The 15,854-nt window shown below is 47.8% G+C and overlaps 1 protein-coding gene across 1 annotated transcript; it reads right to left on the bottom strand.

Annotated features, from left to right (window-relative positions):
• Positions 1-5,926: 5,926 nt before the first annotated feature.
• LOC140807296 (uncharacterized) lies at positions 5,927-9,157 on the bottom strand. Its single transcript, XM_073164094.1, has one exon. It carries the CDS (start codon positions 9,155-9,157, stop codon positions 5,927-5,929), a length of 3,231 nt encoding a protein of 1,076 aa, XP_073020195.1.
• Between the last annotated feature and the right edge of the window lie 6,697 nt (positions 9,158-15,854).

Here is a 15,854-nt window from a genome sequence, read left to right as displayed (position 1 = left end):
AAGTATCTGATGAAATAATTTACTAGAAATCCTGAGCTTAATACCTCCCTGGAAATTAACACAAAATGCCAGGGTCTCAAGCTTCCCGAGCTGTGAACGACACGCCGGGGCCTGAGCTTCCCTGGCTTTACGAAATGCCGGGGCTTCCTACTCCCCGGGCTTCACACAATGTCGATTTCCTAAGGTTTCCCGGTACGTGGTCTGGTGTCATAACCATATAAAATTTTTATGTTGGAACAATTTACGAGGCGCTTCCTGATCAGACACGTATGCTTAAGCCAACGGTTGCGATTAATCTTTCTCCTCCATAAATGCGGAGTCGTTTCGCATGGTCGGAAACTTTTCGGCTTCCTCCATACTACCTACCCTCTGCCTATAAATAAGTAGATGAAGGCGAAGTGAGAGCAATCGTTTCAACATGCCGAGTTCAAGCGAATCCACTGTCAGCAGCAGCCCGTATGGCCACTTGCCACCCTCAACGCGTGCTCATTTAGAGTCGTTGAAGAGGACCATCGAGGAGTTTATTCTGGCGAAAGTCATGTCCACTTGGAATAAGATTCATAATCTTATGCAATCATACCAAGATGGTCTGGCTTTCACCAGGCCACAGAGAGCACTGGCCAGGAGATACAAACGGATATTTTGTGTGACGCACGTGGCCGAGCTAGCCACTGATCAGGTTCTGCTGCAGGCAATGCTGTGGAAGGAGTGGAAACAGCTGCGCAAGCTTGCTGCTACCGAGTCCTTTGCCAACCTCCCCTTCCCTGAGCTGCATAGCTGGATGTCAGAGTGGGAGGATCATGTAGGCACTAGGCTAGCCACTGCAATATTTCACCGATTCTATTAATAACATTTTACTTTGCGCACTTTGCTTGTGTACTTCCTTCAAGTTTATGGGTTTTAAAGTAAAAAACCGGGGTTTAAAACCTCCCGAGCTAAAAATAACTTGCCGGAGCCTAAAACCTCCCGGGCTTGAAATAACATGCCGGGGCCTTAAGCCTCTCGGGCTTGAAATAACTTGCCGGGGCCATAAACCTCCCGGGCTTCAAATAACTTGCCGGGGCCTTAAACCTCCCGGGCTTAAAATAACTTGCCGGGGCCTAAAACCTCCCGGGCTTCAAATAACATGCCGGGGCCTTAAACCTCCCGGGCTTGAACTAACATGCCGAGGCCTTAAAACTCCCGGGCTTGAAATACTATGCCGGGGCCTTAAACCTCCCGGGCTTAAAATAACTTGCCGGGGCCTTAAACCTCCCGGGCTTCAAATAACTTGTCGGGGCCTTAAACCTCCCAGGCTTGAAATAACATGCCGGGGCCTTAAACCTCCCGGGCTTGAAATAACCTGCCGGGGCCTTAAACCTCCCGGGCTTGAAATAACTTGCCGGGGCCTTAAACCTCCCGGGCTTGAAATAACATGCCGGGGCCTTAAACCTCCCAGGCTTAAAATAACTTGCCGGGGCCTTAAACCTCCCGGGCTTATGATCACATGCCGGTTATCTTTTTTGAATGATACGCACGATGCCATGATGATACGTGCCCCCCTTTTTCTTTCCAACGGTCGGCAGCGTTCCGTCTCCCGAGGATCCGATAAGTCTGACTCCTTCATGATTACACATCCTTTCATGTGCCTTGCACAACTTACGAGGTGCATCCCGATCGTTCATACCTATCCACTTCAACGGATGAGATCCATGATCCGGGTGCGTCTTTCAAAACCAATGTGGACCCTCGGATCTTGCTAGATCGACGGTCTGGATCGCTTCCCTACTCCTATATATATCTCCTTCCCCAACCCTTCATTACTTTCGTCAAATTTAACCAAGCTTCCGCGTCTGCAACTCTGCCAAAATTCCGATCACTCCCCGGCGTTCCCACTACCATTCTTCCTCCCATCCACGTAAGTTCTTCTTTTCATAATCATGTCTTCTTCCAACACTTCTTCTACATCGGATAAGAATCGCAGGGGCTCCTCAGACTTTGAGTCAGATGCCCTGCGCGATAGTTCCCCGCTTTCCGCCTCCCCCGTTTCCACCTATCGCCCCCAAAATCCAACTTCCTCTCCTCCTTCCCTTAAAAAACTCAAAATTTCCCATGAGACTGGGCCTTCAAGCACCCATAAGAAAAAGAAAAAGGCAACCTCTTCAAAACCCCCAGCCCGGGCTATTCCTTCTCCCGCCCGGTCTGCTGATCCTAGCCCCTTGCCATGGTTTTCTACCATGGTAAGCTCCCTTCGAGCCAAATCAGCCGAGGAGATCCGCCTCCTTGGTTCCATCCCCACAACCTATGATATTGTCATTCCGGGCCCTAGCAACCGGGCTGACCAACCACTAGAAGGATACCTTACTTTCTTCCGGGACCAGGTGGCCAATGGCCTCAGGTTTCCCCTTCATCCCTTCTTCATTGGGATATCTTCCCTTCTGGGTATTCCTCTTAATCAATTCCATCCTAATGCCATTAGGATGATGACCTGCTTTTTTACGCTGATGTCTATGCATCCCGATATCACCCTCGAGCCTTCCCTCTTTAATTTTTTTCTTTATCTGCTATATTGGCGATTACGCCTTTTCCTTCAAAACCCGGTCTCATCAAAAACATTTCGGAGATATTCCCTCTTCCGTCAAGGACTGGAAACGCCGGTTCTTTTACATCCGTCCTGCCCATCTCCCCGAATGTCCGGTTGGGTTAATTTCTGCCCTTCCACATCAACCGGGTCTTCCCGAAAATTATCGCACACTTGACTCTTACACCCAAAGTGAGGAGGTGGTAGGTGGTAAAGTGTATAACTCCTCTGCCCTCCTTAGTGAAAAGCTACTGGTGGCCTATGGGCTGAGCCCCGGGGCGGGGAATCCTACCGACCGCATTATCGAGGAGTTCGATGCCTCCCGCCCCGGTAGGTTTCCTTGGTTAGCCACTATTGTACTTCCTTTACTTTCTACTTTACTTGTTTCTGATGAGTGGTTTTATTTCCTGCAGACGCCGAGATGAAAGAGGCTTTCGCCCAAAAGCTGGCTGAGGAACGGGCAGCTAAGAAGGCTGCCCGGAAGGCCGCTGCTGCTGAGAGAAAGGCCAAGGAGCGCCAAGGGTCTTCATCTCGGGTGACTACTGAAGACCCGGCCGAGGGGGGGCTGGCACCCCCAGTGCCTGTTGAAAAGGAGACTCGGGCCCCTGCTGAGGCTGGGCAGGCTGGTACTCCTCCAAGCGTTCGGACTGCCGAGGCCACCGGGCCCCAGGAGCATGGGGTTATTCTGATTGAGGAGGAGGACGAGTCCCTGGACCAGCCCCTCCAGACCACCATAAAAAGGAAAGCTTCAAAAGAGCTTGTCCGTGTTGAGCCCCGGGTGATTACCCGGGTGGCTCAGGGGTCTGCGCCTGCCCCACTAGTGTCTTCCGCCGACCCTCCTCAGGTCCCTTCTACCACTACTTCCACTCCCCCTGCAGTGCCCGAGACTATATTCTCGGCTGGAAGCTCGAATATGGGCTTCCAACGGTTGAAGCGGGTGGCGACTCCTGTCGAAGAGTCCATCCTTCAGGCTGCGAAGGCAGGAGATCTCATGCTGGAGAGCTTTAACCTCATACTGGCTGTAAGTATCTTTTTCTCCACCTCTGTTTCTTTGCCCTAGTGGTAGGCTTTCTTCCTTATGTACTTTTCGTTTATTTGCAGAGCGGGCAGATGGCTAGAGCTGCCTTTGAGAAGATGGGCTCTTTGCAAAAGAGCACAGAGGCAAGGGCCGCCTCCGCCACGGCTCTTCATGAGGATGCCCTGGCACGCCTGGCTCAGATTAAAGACCTTCATGAGGAGGCCCTTCTTGGCCAGGGCACCACAATAAATTTCGTGCAGGCCCAGCTCGAGGAGGCCCGGGCAGAGATCATTTCGCTGAAAGCTAAACTGGAGAAGACAGAGGCCCGGGTCGAGAAACTAGATTTGGATGCCCGGGCTGCCCTAGATGATTTCGTGCTGGTCACCTGAGAGGGTGGGTGAGCTGGAAGCTACTCTCGCAACCCGGGAGGCGGATCTTGCGGCTCGGGCCACCTTGGAGGAGGGGTGGCGGGCTTCTTTCCTCGCTACTGCAGGGTTCCAGCAGATAGTGATAGATAAAGCCTTTCCCTACTTCAAGGCGGGCTTTAATAAATGCAAAGAGCAGGTGAAAGAAGCCGGCCTTCTTCCTTTGGAGAAGAAAGGCCTGCTAGACTTGGCCCGGGCTGTCAACTCCTTGCCGACTGATGGTGCTGAGCTCCCGGACGAAGAAGAATCCGAGGCGGAAGAGGACTCAGAGCCAGAGCCTGCCGCTTAGACGTTTAGTACATTTTCTGTTTCTGGTAGTTGTAATAATTTTACTTAATCTAATGAGATTTCTTCCATTCACCCCGGTGTCTTCGTGCTAACTTGTGAATAAGAAAAATTTACCAAGTGTAGGAAGATAACCTGGTTATGATAACACTTAGTATTGTTTGGTACCGAGGATTAATCAACTTAGGCAACCGAGACTTCGGACCCCCTGATTTGATAATAAATTGAAGGGAAATCGGGGCATAGTATCACCCGGGCCCTTAATAATAATTTGAAGGGAAGCCGGGGCATGGTATCACCTGGGCCCTTTATAATTTGAAGGGAAGTCGGGGCATGATATCACCCGGGCCCTCAATAATAATTTGAAGGGAAGCCGGGGCATGGTATCACCCGGGACCTTTATAATTTGAAGGGAAGCCGGCGCATGGTATCACCCGGGCCCTTTATATGTGCCGGGGTTCGGGACCTACCGGGCTTTAAGAATATTCTTCCCAAGAACTTGATATCCCTTTATTGTCAAATAATTAACAAATTTACAAGAGTTTCTAAGGAAAGTATTTCTTAAGATGGAGAGCATTCCAAGGTCTTTTGAGAGGACGGCCTTGCCCATCTTCAAGATAATAGGTGCCCGAGCTGACTCTGCGCACCACTTTGTAGGATCCTTCCCATTGGGCATCAATTTTGCCAACATCTCCAGCCGGGTTCGCTCTTTTGAGGACCATCTCTCCGATCTGGAATTCTCGGTGTCGGACCCTCTGGTTATAAGCATTCATCACCCGACGCCGATAAGCCTCCATTCTGATTGCCGCTCTCTCTCTCCTTTCTTCGATGAGATCAAGTTCACTGGCACGGGCGTTATCATTGTCTTCCGGATATGTTTTTACCCGAGCTGAAGTTTGCCCGATTTCAGCTGGGAGCACTGCTTCAGAGCCATACACTAAGCTAAATGGTGTTTCCCCGGTAGCTGTTCGAGGTGTAGTCCGGTATGCCCAAAGAACACTGGGCAGCTCCTCTACCCAATCCTTACCAACTCCAAATAATCGGGCTCTGAGAGCTTGGACAATAGTGCGGTTGGTTACCTCGGTCTGTCCATTAGCCTGTGGGTAGGCAACGGAGGTTAAAGCCTGAGTAATCTTCATCTCCTCACACCAAGTTCTGACTTTATTCCCCTGGAATTGCCTGCCATTGTCAGATATAAGCTTCCGGGGTATCCCGAATCGGCAGACAATATTTTTCCACAGGAATTTAAGAACTTCTTCCTCCGTGATTTTGGCCAGGGGTTCTGCCCCTACCCATTTGGAGAAGTAGTCAATCCCTACTAATAGGAATTTTTTCTGAGCTCAGGGCTATAGGAAAAGATCCCACAATATCCAGGCCCCACTGGTCAAAAGGGCAAGATGCCCAGATGGGCTGCATCAGGGTAGTCGGGTGATGGTTAATGTTGCTATGCCTTTGGCATCCCTCGCAAGAGCGGACTACCCGGGCGGCATCTTCATGCATAGTAGGCCACCAGAACCCGGCAAGCAAAGCCTTCCTAGCCAGGGAGGTTGCTCCAATATGATCTCCGCAACAGCCCTCGTGGATTTCCCTTAGGACATAAATGGACTCATCTCCAGAGATGCATTTGAGAAGGGGAACCTAGAAAGATCGGCGGTATAGACGGTCATCAATCACAACAAAACGTGCTGCCCTCCTCTTGATCTGACTGGCCTCCTTGATATCCTCGGGCAGATAGGATAGGGAGATGTAGTCGAGGATGGGGGTGGTCCAGTTATCTTCCCGGGCGCGAGGAGGTCCGGTGTCCACCGAAGATACCAGGTTAGTGTGATAAGATATGCCCGGCTCCTGGTAATCGGAAAGTGAAGCTACCATCTTTGCCAAGGCATCTGCTTCAGTATTTTCCTCTCGGGGAATTTGCTCTATGCTCCAGCTTACGAAATGTGTGGACAACTCTTTGATGATAGCTAGATATTTCACAAACTTCTCCTCCCGAACCTCGTATACTCCTTTTACCTGTTGGGCTACCAGCTGTGAATCCGTGTAAATAATGACCTGGTTAGCTCCAACATTACGGGCTGCTTTGATTCCGACGATAACAGCCTCGTATTCGGCTTCATTGTTAGAAGCCCGGAAGTCCAACCTAACTGCCAGCCGTATTTTTTCCTCGGTGGGTGATATCAGCCATACTCCCACGCCACTGTCGTCTTTGCAAGAAGCCCCGTCTGCGAATATCCTCCAAATCCCCCCGGTATCGGGGACAACCATCTCGGTGACAAAATCTGATAAGGCCTGGGCCTTAATAGCCCGCCGGGGCTGGTACTCGATGTCATACTCTCCCAACTCCACAGTCCACTTTACCGACCTTCCCGAGATCTCTGGCTGAGTCATGATCCTCCCGAGAGGGGTGTTGGTCAGCACAGTGATGGGATGGGACAAGAAGTATGGGCTCAGTTTTCGTGCTGTAATCTCCAGGGCAAGGGCCACCTTCTCTACCTCTGTATATCTGATCTCGGGCCCTTTGAGCGCATGACTCACATAATGGACCGGCCTTTGGTCAGTACCTTCTTCTCGAACCAGCACAGAGCTGACAGCGTACTCGGTGGCAGAAAGGTACACCCAAAGCTTCTCCCCGGGTCCGGGCTTCTCCAGGACCGGGAGCCCTGCTAGATGATTCTTCAATTCCTCGAAAGCCCTTTCACATTTTTCATCCCAGCCAAATTTTTGGGCCCTCCTCAGAGCCTGAAAGAAAGGGTAGCTCCGGTGCGTAGATCGAGAAATGAAACGTGACAGGGCTGCGATTTTTCCCGTGAGTCTCTGCACATCCTTAATTGACTTAGGGGATGTCATTTCAGTGATAGACCTGACTTTCTCCGGGTTAACTTCAATTCCTCTCTCGGTGACCATGAACCCGAGGAACTTGCCACTCTTAACCCCAAATGTGCATTTGGCTGGGTTTAGCTTCACCCCATACTCCCTAAGAGTAGAGAAGGTCTCTTCGAGGTCTGGGATGAAGTCAGGGTACGCCCGGGATTTCACCAAGATATCTTCTACGTAGACTTCGATATTCCGCCCGGCCTGCTTGGCGAATATCCGGTCCATCAACCTCTGGTATGTGGCCCCGGCATTCTTTAACCCAAAAGGCATGACCACATAGCAGAAAGTCCCCCCCGAGGTAATGAAGCTAACTTTCTCCTGGTCCTCCCGAGCCAAGGGGATTTGATGATACCCTTGATATGCATCCATGAAAAATAACAACTCATACCCTGATGTCGAGTCCACCAGCTGATCAATCCGGGGCAGGGGGTAGCAGTCCTTTGGGCAAGCTTTATTCAGATCCCTGAAGTCAACACACATTAGCCACTTGCCTGCTGACTTGGGAACCAAGACTACGTTGGATAACCAGGTGGGAAACTGTACCTCTCTGATCTGTCCGGCTTTCAATAGCTCTTCCACGTGGCCAGCAATCACCTTGTCCTTTTCGGGACCAAAGTGTCTCTTTCTCTGCTTTACCACTCGGGAGCCCGGGATGATGTTTAACCGGTGTTCCGCCACGTGAGGGGAGACCCCTACCAACTCTGACGAAGACCATGCGAAGATGTCCGCATTCTTCTCTAGGCATTGTAACAAGTGGGCCCGGGTGGCTGGCTCAAGATCCCGGGCTATTTTCGTTGTCTTCATGGGCTGTCCGGGTAAGACGCCTACTTCCTCCTGCTCATCACCTTCCACCATGTGCACCTGTTGGATAAAATGCACCTCCTCCTTCCCTGACCTCCTGCTTTCTCCATCTCGTCGGGCTCTTTTATTTTCGATCTTGACAGTTTCTGCATAGCACTTGCGGGAGGATGGCTGGTTCCCCCTTACTTCTCCAATTATGTTCCCCACCGGGAACTTTAGCTTCTGTTGGTAAGTCGAGGCCACGGCCCGAAGGGCGTTCATAGCTGGCCTGCCCAAAATGATATTATAAGAGGTAGGGGCATTTACCACGGTGAAAACCATCATCACAGTCTTTCTGAGCTCCTCGGCTCCCATTGTGAGTGGCAGAGTGATTTCCCCTCGAGGATAGACAGTGTGGCCAGCAAATCCGAATAAGGCAGTTTCCACTGGCCGCAACTGATAATCCTCCAAATTCATCTGGTCCAAGGCCTCCTGAAAAATAATGTTCACCGAGCTTCCAGAATCGACGAAAACCCGGCGAATATCGTAATTCGCCACTTTTTCCTGGATGACCAAAGCGTCATTGTGTGGGAGGCTGACTCCCTGAAGATCCCGAGGGCCAAAACTTATAACCGGCCCCTCACCCCTTACTGCATCATCCACTCCAAAACTCTCGTGCCGGGAATGCGCTTTCCGGGCTCGGTTGGAGTCTCCATCTGTTGATCCTCCCGAGATCATGTTGATCACCCCGAGGGTTGGTGACCTTCCTCCGTCTTTATTTTCCCGGCTTTGAGATGTTTGACCGGCGTTATCTTTCCTCTCTTGTCTGACCGGGCCTCTGTCCCCCGGCCTATACCCTGCATCTCTTTTTACCCATGGTGGTCCCCGGGATTTCTTTGTTAATTGCTCATGATCACCAGGGCCCAACTGGGAAGGGGCCCGCTTCAATCTCCAGCATTCACTCGTGCTGTGAGCACACTCTCCTTGATAGGAGCACATCTTGGGAGTAGGTGGCAGGCTTGGAGGTGACCGGTATAGTTTGGCTCCCCGATCACCGTCGCAAAGATGGACTCCTTCCCCACGATGCGGCTTCATGGGGGCGTATCGAGAGAAACGCCCGAGATTATTTCCCCGGGCGTTGTCATCAACTTTCCCAACTCGGTCACTTCTTTCTCTGCGGGTGGACTCCCTTTTCTGTCGCTGTGCTTCCTCCATGTTTATGTACTTTTCTGCTCGGGACAGCAGATCTTCAAAATTCCCGGGCTGCTTCTTCACCAGGGACCTGAAAAAATCTCCTTCCCTGAGTCCCTGTGTGAACGCTGTAGTTTTGGTCTCAGGAGCACAAGCGGCACCTCCAGGGATGCTTTATTGAACCGGCGAATGTACGCCCGAAGAGACTCATCACCTGCTTGTTTTACCTCGAACAGGCTGAAAGCACTCTTCTTGTACCTCTTGCTGCTGCTAAAGTGGTACAAGAAGATGTCTCTGAAACCTGCAAAAGATTGTATGCTCCGAGGCTCCAATTTCTCGAACCACCTCTGGGCAGAGTCCACCAGGGTGGTGAGGAATACCTTGCACTTGATTTTGTCAGAATAGCAATGTAACATGGCCATATTCTCAAACCGAGTGAGATGCTCATCAGGGTCTGAGTTTCCATCATACTCCCGGATTTTGGTAGCTTTGAAATGAGCAGGGAGAGGCTCACTTACAATCTCCAGGGAGAAGGGGCATCCCTGGGAACCAGCTGGGGTTGAAATATGAGATGACCCGGCTTTGGCTTCCAACTCTTTCACTTTTTTCTTCAAATCTTCTAGCTCCTAGGCCATAGTAAGGGTAGGAGCTTTGGAAAACGCCTGGGAATTTTCTTCTCTGTCTCTTTCTTTCTCGGGAGGATATTCTCCCATTGCCTCATTTTCCTTTGACTGGCTGGGTTCAGGTAGGGCCCTTTCGGCGAGGGCTTTTTGGACCGAAGCAGCTATCAACTGAGCCAACTCCTCTGGGAGGTGACTGGGCGATGGATTTTCTTGACCTCCTTCAGGATTGTGAGGACCATAGTGGTTCCCAGTAGTTTTACGAGTAGTAACCATATCTACGTCTTTAGCAAAAGTTTCCCACAGACGGTGCCAATGATGTCGACCGGGCAAATTGGGTAGTAGCCGGGTGTGCAATTTGCCAAGTCGGGTGTTTGGATATATGTGCGCTCTGAATGCTTTATTGCGAGTTGCTGGTGGTCTGGGAAGATTGAGTTCCCTGTCGCCTGAGGACTAACGCCCGGGATGACCTGAGTATTAATCCTGAAATCACAGAACGTTAGGGGGGCGCCGGAAGTTGTTCCGGCGTATCCACTCCGACGCTCAAGTCAGTGGTGCATGCAAAGGAAAACTTAGAGAGAATAAGAATATTTGTGAGTGCTTGTGAGTATCCAGAGAAGAGTTACCTCCTTGTGTAGTATCTACAGGGGGTATTTATAAATGAGTCAGGTAGGTGACTTGCCCGCAAAGTTCGGGTGGTGGCCACGATTCGGGATGGAGGGCCACGTGGTAAAATAGTGGGCCACGTATTAAGTGTTGACCTTGTCATAGAATGTGGGATGAGGGGTTCCGATATTTCCAGAAGACGTGACGGTAAGGGAGAGACTGAGCCTCTTTCCCGGGCGCTTTCCACCCGGGTGCCCCTGAGGTGTCTCTGGGACCGGGAAGCTTTTACCCCGGGTGATGGCTTGCCGAGTAGTTCATTGGGAATTCGTCTGACACTTGAGTGCGTAACTCGCCTGATATTTGAAGATCCGGGATCCTCCTTTCATAACGGTTCTCTGCATGTAGTCGTAATTTGGGATCTCCTCCCTGCTCTCATCTCGCCCGAGTTCAAGTACCCTTCGGGTCGGGAGCTTTACCCGGGCCCGGATTCCCTTGGGGGCATCAGTAGCTAATTTCACAATCATAGTATTTTATTAACTCCAACCACCGTTTATGTCTCATGTTCAGCTCTTTCTGCCTTGAGACTCTTGTGATCAGTGAATATCTGGTATTTCTCGTTGTACAAATAATGTCTTCATATCTTCAATGCAGGGACAAAGACAGCTAACTCGAGATCATGAGTCGGGTAGTTCTTCTCATGCACTTTCAACTGTCTGGAGGCATATGCTATAACCTGAACATGATGCATCAATACTACACCTAAATCGAGCTTAGAAGAATCGGTGTGTAACACAAAATTGCTTGCCCTGACGGCATGGCTAAAACTGGCGATGTGATAAGAGCTTGCTTCAAAGTATTGAAGCACTTCTGACATTCTTCACTCCACACAAATTTGGCATTTTCCTTAGTCAATGAAGTGAGTGGCACTGCAATCGAGGAAAACCCCAGAATAAATTTCTTGTAGTATCCTGCCAAGCCTAGAAAACTGCAGATATTTGACGCGTTCTTCGGCTCAACACTTCTTTTACTATTGCCACGTTAGCTGGATCCACCTCAATGCCACTTCTAGATATGATATGTCCCAAAAATGCTACTTTCTACAACCAGAATTCACACTTATTGAATTTTGCAAACATCTTGTGACTCTGCAAGACTTGCAAAACTGTACTAAAATGATGACTGTGTTCCTCATGGCTCTTCTAGTATATAAAAATGTTTTCAATGAATACTATGACGGAATGATCTAGGTAGGGATAAAATACTTGAATCATTAGGTCTATAAAAATGGCTGGAGCAATCGTCAGTCCAAATGTCATCACTAAGAACTCATAGTGCCAGTATCGAGTTCTGAAGGTTGTCTTATGAACATCTGCATCTTTTACTTTCAGCTGATGATACCCAGAACGTAGATCTATCTTAGAGAACACTTTAGCTCCCTGAAACTGTCAAATAAGTCCTCGATCCTTGGTAATGGGTATTTGTTCTTGATCGTTACCTTGTTCAATTCTGAATAATCAATACACAACCTCGTGCTTCCATCTTTCTTCTTTACGAAGAGCACCAATGCGCCCCATGGTGAGAAACTAGGGTAGATTAATTCTTTGTCTAGGAGCTCCTGAATTTGCTGTTTGAGTTCTAACATCTCAGCTGGAGGCAACAGATATGGTGCCTTAGAGATTGGCACAGTGCCTGGCACAAGGTCAATGACAAATTCCACCTATATCTGTGGTGGAAGGCATGTGACGTCGTCTGGGAAAACATCAGGAAAATATCTGACAACTGGTACGTCAGATATCGAAGCATGAATGAAAAAAATAGTACGGTGTTGAATTAAATAGGTTAGTAGTCAGTAGAGTCGTGTTTGGGTTAGCCTCCTCGGCATGCATTGTAATGACCCGAATCCTTGTTTTGAATTAAGTATTAATTAAGAGATAATTAATGAGTTCGTAGTCAGTAGAGTCGTGTTTGGGTTCGCCTCCTCGGCATGCATTGTAATGACCTGAATCCTTGTTTTGAATTAAGTATTAATTAAGAGATAATTAATGAGTTGTTAATTAAGTATTATTAAAGAATTGATAATTCTGGATCAAGCTGTTGGGATCCACCGAATTTAAAAAGAGATAACCCTATCTGATTTAGATTACATTATCTCGGGAAATCCAACTAGACAAATGAGTTTCTGACACGTGGCAGATAATATTGATTCAGATTTTCCGAAATGGTATGCATCCTATAAATGAAGCTAAATTCGTTTGTTTCCTTCACCACATCTTCATAGAGAGTTCTAGCCATATACTTAGGTTTTCTAGCCAGTTTCTAGGGCACTTTGGCTTCGGGAAGTTTCGGAGCTAGTGTAGACTCGAGGAAGGGTCTCTGAACTGATATCGAGACATCATCAACGGGCTGACGAAGGACGCAGATATAATCTTAAACAATTAAATAGTGATTTAAGGATAATTAGGGAGAACCTTGTAGCATGTTTGATCTGGCTTGTTAGTGATTTCATTTTGTTGGTATTGTCTAAGTTCAGAGCTTTCTGTCAGATTGTTTTATTGAGGTATGTGATGTACTGACTGAGATATCCAAGCGTAATATACACTCTTATATGCTGCATATTTATCAGTTGCATGATACATGTTTTACTGCTTTGGCATATTATGTATGACATATCATGTTGAGCTTGATATCTTTTGAGATATACCACGTTTGTGGGGCCGCTCAGCCCTGTTCTGTATTGTGGACGATGGGACATCGAGAGCTACAATGTTCGATGGGACCCACGGGCTCTGATGACCTGGACATTGCAGGTCCACGTCTTGATGATGAGTGTGGGAGCCAAAACATGCCTAGGGCAGATCAGAGACTACACACTCAGGCACCTCTAGACTGAGCATGAGATTCTTGACTTGATCATTGATATTTGAGCATATTGCATTTCGCGGGCATCATATGAGTTAGTATACTCGTACATTCTCGTATTGGGCGATTGTCGTGCACATCTTTGTTTTCATCTTGGGCACCCCATTCCACGGTGCAAGTCTTAGGTTGGACGGTTCGGACGACCAGGGAAGTGGCTAGAGCAGTTGGGTTTTCGGTGATGATCCAGTGGAAGTTTTATGTGGTTTATCGTTTTCTCGTTCAGAGTTATGTTTTTGTTATGGTTGTATTGATGTTTAATACTAATGTTACTGTTTTGTTTTCGTTTGGATTGTAAGATGACTAAGTTATTCGGTTTTCGATGTTTAATTGTTGTTATTAAGTTTAATTTTGCATGTTTATTAGTCTGTTTAGTAGTGGCTCGGGTAAGGGCACTAAATTTGATGGTATCAGAGCATGAAAAAACTTTTGGGACTTTAGTGATTTGTGTTTAGGATTCAGAGGTTGATTTTAGTTTCCTTTCAGATGTCAGAAGATGGAAGTAGTCACGGAAGTGTGGGACATGGCCATGATGGCGACGATGAAGCTGGCCAAGAACATCGTCATAGAGATCGTGACGGAAGACGTCACCGAGATCATGATGAAAGGAGAAGTAGGAACCTTGTCAACATTATGGACTACATGAAGATTGGACCTCCACCGTTGATCGGAGATGAGAATGCTGAAGTTGCTGAAGCTTTGGTCGATATCATGGGGGAGTGTTTTCGAGTGTGGCACTATGACGAGGATGAGAAGAAGGAGCTAGCCGATTTCATGATCTAAGGAAAGCTCGGAAATGGTGGAAACCTGTTTCTACCATTCTAGTGAAGTAGAATGGGCGGATTCGTTGAGAACATTTCCTCAGGCCTTCATCAATCATAACTTTCCGCCAGCTCTTCGCCAGGTGAAGGAGATGGAACTATTTTGACCATTAAGCAAGGAGATTTGAGCATTGAGGATTACCAAAAGCGTTTTACGGATCTGTAGCTGTACGTTCCTCACATCAGTGAGAATTCTGCAGCAAAATATTCTCATTTTTTGAATGGTTTAAACCAGGAGATTTTTTTTCGGGTTTCTGTCTGTGATGATCCTACTTCGTACGAAGGATTAGTAAATCATTGTCGTCAAGACAAGATCAGTATTGCTAGGAGGAAGTCTATGCAAGCTAGAAAAATTTCTTGTTCGTTGGGACCGAGTGGTCAGTCTTTCAAGAAGTCTGTATCTTCTTCATCTTCTGGTTTTGGAGGGGTGCACAACTTTGATAGGAAAAAACAGCAATTTGGCCACTGTGGAGGCAGTCACCAGACAGAGAATTGTCGAAAAGTAACAGGTGCTTGTTTCAATTGTGGTGGTTTTGGTCACATGAAGAGGGATTGCACTAATTTGGAGAATCAGAGTGGAGGCGGAGGTTCTATGACAGGGTCCTATAGTAGAAAACAGTCTGAGGCCACTGTGTAACAGAAAGGTTTTCCTACTCAAGGTTCTCTTCATGGAGGAATATCACAAGGATCTCAGCAACGCCAACGATTTTCAGGGGCAAGTGTTTGCCCTAAACCAATAACAAGCTAAGAAGCAAAACGAGAGAGTCATTGCAGGTAAGTTTATTTTATGTGGTAATCCTGCATATGTATTAATTGACATTGGGGCATCGCATTCATTCACAGCATCAATGTTTGTTAAGAAGCATAAACTACCCTACGTGTCATTAGATGCTTTGATGTCGGTGTCTACACCGATGGGACAAGAGGTCTTAGCTAAACGGCTTGTAGTAGACTGTTTGTTAAAGTTTGAGGGAAAATACTTGTCTGCCAATTTGATCCTATTGTCTATGGAATATTTCGATTGTATTATGGGAATCGACCTATTGACTAAGTATAGAGCGACTGTAGGTTTTTATCAACTTCTCGTTCGGTTTCGTCCAGAAGGAGACGAGAATTGGTTCTTCTTCGATGAGGGAGCTCGACCTCCAATGCTAGTAGTGTCTGATGTAAAGGCAGAGCAGGCTTTAGCGAAAAGAGGAGAAGGATACCTCATTTATGCTATGACGTAACGAAGGATGTAATCGATGTGAAGAACATTCCAGTTGTCGATGAATTTCCTGATGTTTTCCTCGATGAAATTTCTGAATTTCCTCTAGAGAGGGAAGTGGAAGCAGAGATAGAGTTGGTACCAGGAACCGCACCTATCTCCAGAGCGCCTTATAGATTGACACCAACAAAGATTAACGAGTTGAAACAATAGTTACAAGATCTTCTTGACAAGGGGTACATTAGACCCAGTGTGTCTCCTTGGGGAGCACCAGTGTTGTTCGTTGAAAAGAAGGGGGGTCTATGCGACTTTACATAAATTATCGATAGTTGAACCGAGTAACAATCAAGAATAATATCCGTCACACAAGATTGATGATTTGTTTGATCTACTGCAAGGGACTTCAGTGTACTTGAAGATAGATTTACGGTCTGGGTATCATCAACTTCGAGTTCATCAACGTGATATCCCTAAGACTGCATTTCGAACAAGGTATGGGCATTACGAGTTTCTAGTGATGCCATTTGGTTTGACGAATGCTCCAGCAATGA

Source organism: Primulina eburnea, chromosome 1 (genome assembly GCF_022965805.1).
Source record: "Primulina eburnea isolate SZY01 chromosome 1, ASM2296580v1, whole genome shotgun sequence".
NCBI lineage: Eukaryota > Viridiplantae > Streptophyta > Magnoliopsida > Lamiales > Gesneriaceae > Primulina > Primulina eburnea.
This window is presented reverse-complemented; position numbering and strand designations above follow the sequence as displayed.

Coding starts and splice junctions, on each gene's coding strand:
- LOC140807296 (XM_073164094.1), bottom strand. CDS start 9,157: ATGGAGGAAGCACAGCGACAGAAAAGGGAGTCCACCCGCAGAGAAAGA.